Source organism: Diadema setosum, chromosome 16 (assembly GCF_964275005.1).
Source record: "Diadema setosum chromosome 16, eeDiaSeto1, whole genome shotgun sequence".
Lineage (NCBI taxonomy): Eukaryota > Metazoa > Echinodermata > Echinoidea > Diadematoida > Diadematidae > Diadema > Diadema setosum.
In genome coordinates, this window is record NC_092700.1 from 35004545 (window position 1) to 35015891 (window position 11347).

The following is an 11347-nucleotide window of genomic DNA, read 5'->3' on the forward strand; positions in this document are numbered from 1 at the left end:
TTCATCCAGCTCGAGAAGATTGTGCACTTGAAAAGATGAAAGATCGTCGACGTTAATTGAAGCTGCGTTTTCTCAATTTGTTTCCCATAGGATGATACTATGCAAACGATTCATGCCTTTGTAATGTGTGAATGAAAAATGAAAAAGGAGAAAAACCCACGGGAAAATATACGGGGGAGAGGCAGAAAATGGTGGGTATGATTTATCATACAGAAGTGCAAAGTGACTTGATGTTGGCCATTCTTTCATAGAGAGAATGGCCGATTTTTATTTTTTTTTTCTTTGCGAGAATATTTTTTTCCGTACTCCATTTTCCTATCAGTGTGATTGATACAAAACGTTTGATTTGATTCGTGCTGGCAGCACTAATACGGACAGGCACGAGGGAAATCTACCCATGGAATCTGATGGTCGCTATGCGAGAGAGAGAGGGAGAGAGAGAGAGAGAGAGAGAGAGAAAAGAAGAAGGAAAGAAAGCGAAAAATAAACAAAGTATTTTTCACTGCTTTGGCTTCACATTGTTGTATAATCCTATCGCTGCTAAAGAATGCCCAGTTTGGCCTTTCAGGAAATCCTATAGAAAGCTCTGCAATGCCCTGCATCCAAAATGGGATTGCGGTATAGATGAAGCGCGTGTGCCTTTTGTCCCAACGAATGGGTCCATCTACTCTCGCGTTGGCTCACGTTGAATGCATGTGGTCTACAGGTATACGGCCTGAGTCCTTTCACTTCGAATCAGAGGTCTTACTTGTGTGGTGGTATAATTTACCCTGTCCTCGATCGAGGCGTCCGTGTCCGTCGATCTGACAGTGGCATGGTTACTGCAGTGGATACATTCAGATGCAGTGGTCAGAGAGAAAGTCAAGGAGGTGTGAGTTTTTATCTAGTCTGTTCTCATCACATGTCGATTTTAATTCTTCCTTGGAAATACCCATGGATGCAAGTGTTAATGTCGTACTGTATATTATTATGGATAATTCTGTAGATTTCTCTTTTGGATGCAGTGGTTGAGCACGCACATTTACTTACTCGCAATACCGATTCCTGTGAATCTGAAGTTGCCAGGCAAAGGACAAGCAATTCTTTACTGAAGATCAATTTCTATCAATTCTTTCTTTGAATAATTCATCTATTTATTCATTCATTTGTTTGTTTGTTTGTTTTTTGTTATGCGCACGTTCGATCAAGGAGGCAACATCTGCATGATGGCTGACTGAATTTTGAATCGCTTTTTAAATTGTCAAGATAGTGAAACTAGCGGTGTATGTAGCAGACTAACCACACTTTTTTTTTTTTTACTTCGAGGTAACGAAACAATATTCTTGAAGGGAAGTTCCTTTAAGGTAAAGGAAACCAGATATATGTGTCTTTTTTTTCTATCATTTTGATTAACACTCTTATTGTAACTTTTGTAGTTAGAACACACGATACGATTTTTCCTAGGAACTGAGAATATTTCAAGCGAATTTCCAAATATTACACTTTCGTTTTCTCTTGCTGTGTGTGTTAGTTTCCTTTGTGGTTGTAGGTAGGGGTCAAAGTTTGGTGTGAAGGGCTAATTGGGAATGATAATCTATACAATAGGCCTATCATGCCATGTTGGCTATGATTTTGTGCTAGTTTTACAACATGTGGTAGCACCTTCCTATACAGGAGCGACTTGGTTGTATAAAAACTCTTTGGGGAAACGAGACAACGCCCGATCGGACATTGCGACGTCACTTTTATTTCTTTTTCCCCAAAAGTAGTCTAGAAGCATGATTTTTACCCGACCACCCAACTTTTTAATGTCCCTTGGCTTATTCGTTTTTTTCTTTAGCTGACTCGCATTCAAGATGATGTTGCAAGTAGCTTTGGTATTCAGTTCATTCAGAATACTAATATATTACACTTGGATTCTTTGATACGCCTTCCCTTTCCAAGATGACAAGCCAATTTTGCGGCAATCATTTAATGATTAGACTTAATGGTCTCTGAAAAAAGTACGACTGCTTTTGTAGGCCAACCCCATCTTAGTTCTTGCCCTCTTCCCTGTTTCTCATCGAGCGCCTCTGTCGATTAGTCGCTCCACGACGATTCTTCAATGGTCCTCACAAGGATTCAAGTCAGGCGTAGAGAATGAAGTCAGTAAGAAGTCGCCCCATTGTTCCTTTCACGGCGAATTTGGTAAAAGCCTTTTAACTTTTGAGGCGTCGAAAAGAGTGTTAAATACAGGATGTGACACCGTGCATCTTGTATAACTGCGCTGTTTAACGGTGCATGGAACCGTTGAAATACAGATAGGCTTACAGTATAGCACAAAGAAAAAGATAAAGAGAGAGAGAGAGAGGGTGTGTGTGTGTGTGTGTGTGTCATATGATATCTTACGTCTTAACTGCTTTTTGTGATTTTTTTTTCTTTCTCTCTCTCATGTTGGCAGATACGGTACATGCCATTTTATGACTGATCGTCATTAATGAAAGAAACGGGTATTAACGGAAACCAAAGACCAAATATCAATGTGGCTTGAGTGAAAGTAACAATTAGTAGAACACATCAGTAAAAGTTTCAGGAAAATCGGACAATCGGTTCAAAAGTTTTGGGCTTTGAAAGCTTCGGTGACGTCATTGCTCGATACCAAAAAAGACTTCTATAGTTCATGACGTCATTTTGGACAACGGTATTAAGAAAATATGCCTGTGTTTAGGGAAGGATTTTCCACAGTCCCTCTAAGTCCAAGAAATTTCGATTCTCTGTCAAGGTGACGGTGACTTCGTCTGCAAAGAGAATCAAGGAAACTTTTTTTTTTTTCTGTGTGCTTTTTTTTTTGCTCGACCTCATGGAATATTGTCTATAAATCGTAAAAATATAATGAAAAAGATATATGTACCACTGATAGACTGATATTCTGACCTAAACACAACAAAATATCACAGACATTTTCTCTCATGCAAATGCAAGCGTTGCACAATTACATATAAAAATTTTCTTTGGCGGATTATAATTGCCATCGCCAAATATAGGAAACATAAAACTTCATTTCCATTTATGTAGTCCTTAGTCTGGTTATCCGTGGTTGGATAATCTGATAAGTATAGATTTTGTCGAGATGCTATAGCGTCTGTAGTTTTATGCTATAAACTCCACTGAACATGTAATCGTATCAATGAAAACGGAATAAAAAAGAGCGTACATTCCATTGGCAGTGCCCGACCATTCCTTGATATTATACAATGAATTTGAATACCTCTTAAACCTCTTTCTCTCTTCTGTTCTTCTCCGTCAGGTCTCACTGTTTTGTCAAGTCCATAGCAGAACAGCCGGAACACTACAGCTCAGATTTGTGATACAAGAAGAAACAAATAGCGGAGACATTCCATTCCAGAAAATCGGGTCACCATACCGCTTCAGTACGAGATTGGTCCAAGAAGCAGCTAATTATGGTCACGTGGGAATTCATAGGAGACTTTTTGCTTCTGAACTTGCAAGTCCTGCTTACGACAATCGAATCCATGATAAAATGGTTGATTCCACTGAGCATGCGCACGAAATCTCTGGAAGGGGAAACGATGCTCATCACGGGGGCGGGAAGCGGCATCGGCCGTCTTTTCGCGCAACGGTTCTCCGCCCTCGGTGTGCGCGTCGTTCTGTGGGATATCAGCGCATCCGGCGTGGAGGAGACTGCGCGCATGGTGCGCGCAACGGGCGGAAAAGCATGGTGGTTCGTCTGTGACGTCAGCAAAAGGGAAAAGGTCAACGAGGCTGCGGAGAAGGTCAAGCAGGAAGTTGGTGACGTCACGATGCTCGTTAACAATGCCGGGATTGTGACTGGGAAAAAGTTTTTCGACCTAACGGAGGAGGATTGCCAGAGAACTCTTGGCGTCAATTCAATGGCACATATCTGGGTGGGCATTGTACTGTTGCAAAAATCTCCAACCAACGTATCAAAGCATTTAGCCCCATCAAAATGTCAACTCTTTCACCGCCTGAAATCCATATGCCTTGAATTATCAGTATCATATTCATTGGACATAATCACGTAACATTTCACTATCGGGGACCAAACAAAATGCCTTCAATGCTACAACAAATTTATGTAGCCCTACCCCCAAAGTATTATTGTGAAAAACATCATTTCTTTTTCTTTCTAACCAACTGAGATTCAAGCAAATGAATAACGATGGTGCACTTTTATTTTATACTTTGTTACTCCAAATTTGTCACACTATTTATGTTATACCGGGTGTCCCAAAAAAAGCAGAACGGTGGATTTTCAGTACCTTGCGTTCTAAAAGTGATATATTTTTTGACATCATTAGAAAGAACATCTTCCGCAAAAGATAATGATACCAAAATCTTTAAATTTGGTTCAGTACTTTTTATTCTACGCCAATTTCTGTAAATTTCTTTAAATTCGTCGGATTTTTGGGACTTATGAGATAATAATTTGAGTGCGATACGCGATCCATACGGTGAATATTGTGTAAGCTCGATGATACAAGTCAACAAAAGACATCATTAGAAAGAACATCTTCCGCAAAAGATAATGATACCAAAATCTTTAAATTTGGTTCAGTACTTTTTATTCTACGCCAATTTCTGTAAATTTCTTTAAATTCGTCGGATTTTTGGGACTTATGAGATAATGATTTGAGTGCGATACGCGATCCATACGGTGAATATTGTGTAAGCTCGATGATACAAGTCAACAAAAGATACAGCTTTCACATTGGGAACGGACCAGGAAAAAACAGTGTGTGTGTGTGTCTGTGTGTGTGTGTGTGTGTGCGCGCTCCCAATATGAAAGCTGTATCTTTCGTTGACATGGATCAACGAGCTTACACAATTCACCGTATGGAACGCGTGTCGCACCCAAATTATTATCTCATAAGTCGCAAAAAATTGAAAATGATTGTATTTACAGAAATTGGCGTAGAATAACAAATTGAACCAAATAACTGAATCAAATTTAATGATTTTGGTATCATGGTCTTCTGCGGAAGATGCTCTTTCTAATGATGTCAAAAAATATATCACTTTTAGAACGCAAGGTACTGAAAATCCACCGTTCCGCTTTTTTTTGGGACACTCGGTATAACTGTTCGCTCTTACTTTGAGCATCTTTACTATAAGATCACAAAGGTGGAAAATAGCGATACTCCTGCGGAGGTTAATGTTCTTGTATAGTAGACCTACTACATATCGACCACCCTTATTGAAACCGACCGCGTATAATTCGCGCACTGAACACTTAGTACGCACTTCTCTGCGCGCAAAGCACATAAAAATGGATTGGCTTTGAATGTAGATTAGGATGGTGTGGGAAAACGCGATAATTCACTGTTCATTAATGGTTTTAATCAAGGACAAAATTTCGAATGAATATTTTCACCGAATCGTAATGACAGCACAATGTAATGTCTATGGAAGTTTCTAAAAGGCTTCTAAAAAGCTTCGTACAACACGGTGTTCAATACAACTCGGTTTGCGTGCATTGTCAATGCAAAATCAGCGGTCGATCCTAAAAACGCGATTTACCGCGGGGAGCTGAAACGAGGCCACGCAAGTTCGTCGGCGATATTTCTGCACTGAAACTTCGAATCGAAAAGGGAACAACGGCATTTGATAGAGCTGGATTTTCTCAATCACGTAGGTCAAGTTTTTTAGGTGAATTTCTGTGTTAAATATTCTTATCAAGCAAATAAACATTAGGCGGTCGATTAGTAGTAGGTCCAACCCTACAGATAAGCATAACTAACTTGTGCAATCTTCCTTTTATAATCTCTGCACGTAGTTCATTTCCTTCCCCTATCACTCCGCCTGCAGACGCTGAAGGCCTTTCTGCCGCAGATGTTGGAGAAGAACCACGGACACGTCGTGACCATAGCCAGCATCATGGGGGAGCTCGTCATCCCTGGCCTGTCGGACTACTGCATGAGCAAATTCGCCGCTGTCGGCCTGCACGAGTGCGTCATGCGCGAGGTGCGCGCATTGGGCAAGGACGGCGTGCACTTCACGCTCGTCAACCCGTACAAGATCGACACAGGGATGTTTGAAGGGGCGCACATCAGAAAATCGTAAGTGGTGACCCTGCTGGAAAGAACACAGTGTCCCACAGTGTGAACACAATGTCACTCATCAATCTACAGTGTGAAACAAAGCATAATTAGGGACCCTACTATGTGAACACTCTGTGAAAACCACACCACAGTTTGAAATTATCTTCACATTGTTAAATTTGAGCGTTTTTACAGAGTCGACTATGTGAACAGTCGACTATATTATGTGAACACACACACTGTGAACACACTTTGGGACACTGTGTGCTTTCCAGTAGGGGACTTATCTGCTTTACGTAATAACCCAGTTGCACCTTACAGTTTGCTCCAAGAATCGGAGTCGAATGAAGAAAGTGGATAGGTGAACGTCTAATCAAAAGCGGGATAAAGGATTAGTACATCATGGCATTCGGAGTTTTGAATGTCACGGGCAAAGACGAGTTCTGTTATGTTTTATGTATTAAGATCGTATGCATGCTTTGTTCACCAAAGTTGCTCCCAGCAACCACAAGCTCGCCGGAGGCTTGCCCTACCTAGCAACAACTATGTGAATTCCTGCCTATGGAGCTTCATAGGATCGAGCAGGCGAATTGAATGCGTCGTTGCAAGGCTGTAGAAAAAAAAAAAAGCATCCAGAAATTGAAATAAATTAAAGAAACCGTCTATTGTCATAAGTGGTACCACAGTAATATATTTCAAGATCGTTCATTTCACTTCGAGCTTTCAGTCATGTTCTCACGTGACATGACGTAGATGTCCTTTCGTTACGAAAAGACGAATTTCGTAACGAAATACCCGTGCGACACTTGGCGCCCCATAGAAATCATCCTCGAGATTAGCTATCCTGGATGAGGATGAGGATCACTGTCTACACGTATTAAACTAATGTCTCTTTGCTGCCGGAGCTGATATTCAAGTGCTGCTATGTACGGGACGCTTTCTCAAATGTCATGTGTTCATTCTGATGGGAATGATTTGATTATTATCAGAGGGAAATTCCATGTGCTGAAATGTATCATTCTGATGTGTTACAAAGTCAAGAAAAGTCAGTTTCCTTAACATTTGCAGGAAGAAGATGATCCATTAAGAGTATTTAGCGGTTATGGATATAACTATCACGCGTTTTCAAAACTGACCAGTAGGACATTGTGATACCATTATGGGAGACATTTCTCTGAAGTCTATTTACAGTCATCGACAGTCGAAGGACGAACGAGTATTTTTAATTGGCTATTAGACAATAAACAATTTATGACCGCGTAGATGAGGGTATACTCGGGGAGGGCATGTCTTTGATTCAACGAGGAGGCGGTGGGGGGGGGGGGGGGTGACGTTTAATCAAGCAAAACATCAACACTATTCCTTACAAACCCCAACATAGTGAAAAAAAAAAACAACAACAACAACAACACTTCGTGACTCCTGATGTAATATGACCCTTACGAAATATTGTTTGGCGGTCAGATATTCCTGGGCTCACGTCTGTGCTAAATATGGCGTACAAATCGACGATTCATTCGACATTCAGGATCGATGTATAGGTCTATTTGATTGTCGGATGTAAAATCACAGAACACCGGACAAAACTTAGGCAGACTGTTCCGTTAGGATCCTGTGGATCCTAACGTCGGAAGAGTTATAATTTCTTTCGAAGACCAAACTAAATTCATTCAGCATCACCTTGACTATAGTGTCATCATTGTAATTGTCAGGACTATGATCATCATTGTAATTGGAAATATCGTTGATTGTTATCAGTAAATGAGAAGGTCTTGATCAATGATGATATGGTTCATTTCGTTTCCTTTTGCTTCATTTCATTTCATTTCATTTGTCTTGAACCTATTATAACGTTGCTTTAACGAAGGCTATAGAACGATAATATAATTCACTTTCCGTAAACATAGCTTTCAAGAATTATTTTCCCATTTATCGTTTCCATCGCCATATCTAAGTATTGGATGATAAACTTGAATGCGGAAACCCTTTCTGCAGATTAGATTGTGGATATCAGTTGAACCAAAATCAATGGCCTTTTCGTTCGGACAGCTGAATTAATCAGAAACACATTCGAATAACCCGGATTTCACAGCGCTTCAACTCAAACACAGGAAGGGGCTTATGTTTACTTGTCCAGAGATATTCATTAAGCTTTTAACAGGTTTCCCGCGAGATTTTGAGATTCCCATAGAGGTTGCACAAGACCAGTCAGGTCCACATAGTCAGAGAGTAAAACCCAGCAACAACAGCAGGTTGCCACTATTCTGGAACTTGCAATGGCATGGCGCATTTTATTATATAATCGTTCCAGAGTATTGACACTGGATTACTGAAAATTGAAGATAATACATTTGGACAAAATGTATAAAATCATACAACAAATAACCAGCTTCCACCAATAATTGTGTTGTCTCAAACCCTTGCTTCTGAAATAATGATTTCCCAACCTCTACGCCCATATCACAATATTGGCTCTCCGGTAAACAATTTGGTGTAAGAATAATGACTTCAGTCGTCACTCCAGCTGCAAAATTAACTTTGATGCAATTTTCTGACTCCTTCCTTTTGTTTCAGCCCCTCCCATCGATGCTTGTAAAGTATTAAACAAATATCGTCCTATAGCTATGAGCTGGATTGTTGACTATACAAAAGTATTCTTACAACCATCCTGCATATCGAACAAAACGGTCCTGAATTCAGTCATCGTCTTAGCCTAGTGTCGTATTCTAATAGAAAACTCAGCATTTCTGTCTGTACTACTGTAATGCTAGTCAAAGGTAAAGAGATTCTTTACGTACAAGTAATTCTTGAGTGATATCATGACTCATCTTATGTAAAATTGCCATTATTTTTAATACTATGTTGTACATTCATGCATTGTGCAAAATAATGCGATATTTTTACACATTGCCTATACAGGTGTGAGATTCTTATACCGACGCTGAAGCCAGAGTTTGTGGTCAAGAAAGTGGTAGAGGCCGTCCAGACGAACCAAGACGTGGTCAGAACACCCGCCATTTTTAACACCGTCGTTTGGTTACAAAAGTAAGTCTGGGTGTGCTTGATTGAAGCTATACACAGAATACAGTTTAAGCGCCGGCGACGAGTGGAATCTCTCCAAGGCTCTTTTGAAGGCAAAAGGGCGACCTGCCTCCTTAAAACAATGCTCCCATGCGAATCTATGCGAAAGTCACCTTTTTGCCACAAGATTAAGCAAAGTGACAAAAAGAGTGAGCACACAACAATAAAAACAACAACAAAAAGAGAACGAAAATAAAAACAAGCAAAGAAACAAACTTATAATTCCCCTCCAAAAAAGAAGAAGAAAGAAGTACAGTAGTGTCAAGGGGGCAATTTTGTAAGGGTTTAGGTGTGTAGGACGATGCCAAATGAATGACCGAGACATTTTATACAAAAAGATAAATAGATAGCAAAGACAATGATATGTAAAAGAAAAATTTTTATCGGTAGTCTTAAAAGAGCTTATGTTTTGGATAGTAAGTAAATTATATGTGTGTACATTATATATTTACACCACAAGAACGTCATTATGTATGTACACAGAGGGTAAAATTAATGGTTTGAACTCTAGTGTTATAAGCATTCATTAGTACAAAATGATAAGGGCAGTGGCTTGCTGAAATGTATCATTCTGTTAATGGGGGGGGGGGGGGTAGTTCGATTTTATTTTTTTTTTCTCCTCCCCCCCCCCCCTTCGTCTCTTATGTCCTTTTTCCAGGATGCTCTATTTACACCATAAGAACTTCATTTTGTATACACACAGAATGGTAAAATAATTACTGGTTTAAGTTCTAGCGTAAGTATTCGTTAGCACAAAGTGAGTGATAAGACAATGGCTTGCTTGAATATACAGATTATTTTGTAAATGGGGGTATATTCGATTTTGATTTTCTTCTCTTTTCTACCCCCCCCCCTCCTTTCTCTCTCACCTACCGTCTCTTATATATCCTTTTACCAGGATGCTCCCTCAACAAGCGCTATTTCAGCTGGAGGATTTCCTGGAGAACGACAAGGCGATGAATGACTTCGTCGGCCGTAGGGGGCAGAAGACCGAAGTCGCTGTCGAGGATAAAGGTGCACAAATAGTGGAGTAGCCTCGGGTAACGTGTGTCTACAGGCGGGTCGGGTTTTCCCTTTTAGCCTTTGTCGAAAAACACTTAAGCTGTTAAGGCCCGGTCCCACTGCACTTACGGATGCAAAGAGGATGTTAAGCGTACAAAAAATCTTGTCATCCGTTGGAAAACGCTACGAATCCGCTGTGTACCCATCGCATACGTGTTTCGTCCGCTCTATCCATCGAGCATCCGTCCACTGTGAATTCATCCGCGCAAAAAGTTTTAAGCTGCTTAAAACTTTTAGAACGGATGAACTTTCCGCTGTGTACGATGTAAATCCGCGACATACGAGCAACAAACGTTGTATGTCCGTGCGGCATCCCTTAAACATCCGCTGCATCCTCTCTGCATCCTCTGGGCATCCTCGCAACTCACATCCACTGCAGCTAAAAACGGAAAGAGGGAGGAAAGATATGGTACATGGAACGGCTTTACATCGTTAATAGCACGGAAATAGAAAGGATGTAAGCGTATGCATCTCGTATATAAAGCATTTCGAAAGCATCCGCTCTGCATCCGCTCTGCATTCGCTCTGCATCCACTCTGCATCCGCTTTTTCCACTATGCGTCCGTTTCGCAATTATCTCCGGTAACCCCTTCGGAGCTGTCATCCCCTTCCATCCGCTTTCATCCGCTAGGCTTCCGATGAACATCCGTTTAACATCCCCGCTACATACTACCCACGTCCGTTCTATTTCCGTTCTGTTACCGCCAATTTTCGCCAATTTTGTCAATTTCTGGAGCGGATGAAAGCGGATGAAGCCATCCCCGAAATTTTGCTCGTCCGCTGTGTCCTTCCTGCATACGCTTTGTGTCCGTCGGCCAGTGGGACCGGGCCTTTAGCTGTACTGAGTGTAGAGAGCGAAGAGCGCGAGGACCTCGTGAGAGCTGTCATTCATTCATGAGCAGAAGAAAATCTAACCCCTGCATCACTCCCACTGAAGTGACAGAAAAATTACCTGAAATAGTCAGTCGGTGAATAATTCAGTTAGTCACATTGACTAATGACACTGCTCGATTCTCCTATGGGCAGGTCAGTGGGAAAAGTGTTTGCATGAGCCTCTTCAACCAGCGCTCTGCTGATCATTCGTGATTGTTTCACGACCAAAACACTGGTGATAAAATTCTGCAATTCAGACGAGTAAGTTTAGAAATTCAGGCAGATTTCCAAAT

General features: G+C 40.9%; 1 protein-coding gene across 1 annotated transcript; it reads left to right on the plus strand.

Annotated features, from left to right (window-relative positions):
* Window positions 1-3294: 3294 nt before the first annotated feature.
* LOC140239847 (retinol dehydrogenase 10-B-like) lies at window positions 3295-10153 on the plus strand. The gene is made up of 4 exons (XM_072319670.1): window positions 3295-3884; window positions 5806-6056; window positions 8958-9083; window positions 10018-10153. Exons 1-4 carry the CDS (start codon window positions 3420-3422, stop codon window positions 10151-10153), a joined length of 978 nt encoding a protein of 325 aa, XP_072175771.1. The 5' UTR covers window positions 3295-3419.
* Window positions 10154-11347: the final 1194 nt, after the last annotated feature.

Excerpts from the sequence above, each read along its gene's own strand:
- LOC140239847 (XM_072319670.1), top strand. The coding sequence starts at position 3,420 with ATGGTCACGTGGGAATTCATAGGAGACTTTTTGCTTCTGAACTTGCAA. Across the intron at positions 3,885-5,805 it reads ATTCAATGGCACATATCTGG|ACGCTGAAGGCCTTTCTGCC; the intron begins GTGGGCATTGTA and ends CTCCGCCTGCAG. Across the intron at positions 9,084-10,017 it reads ACCGTCGTTTGGTTACAAAA|GATGCTCCCTCAACAAGCGC; the intron begins GTAAGTCTGGGT and ends TCCTTTTACCAG.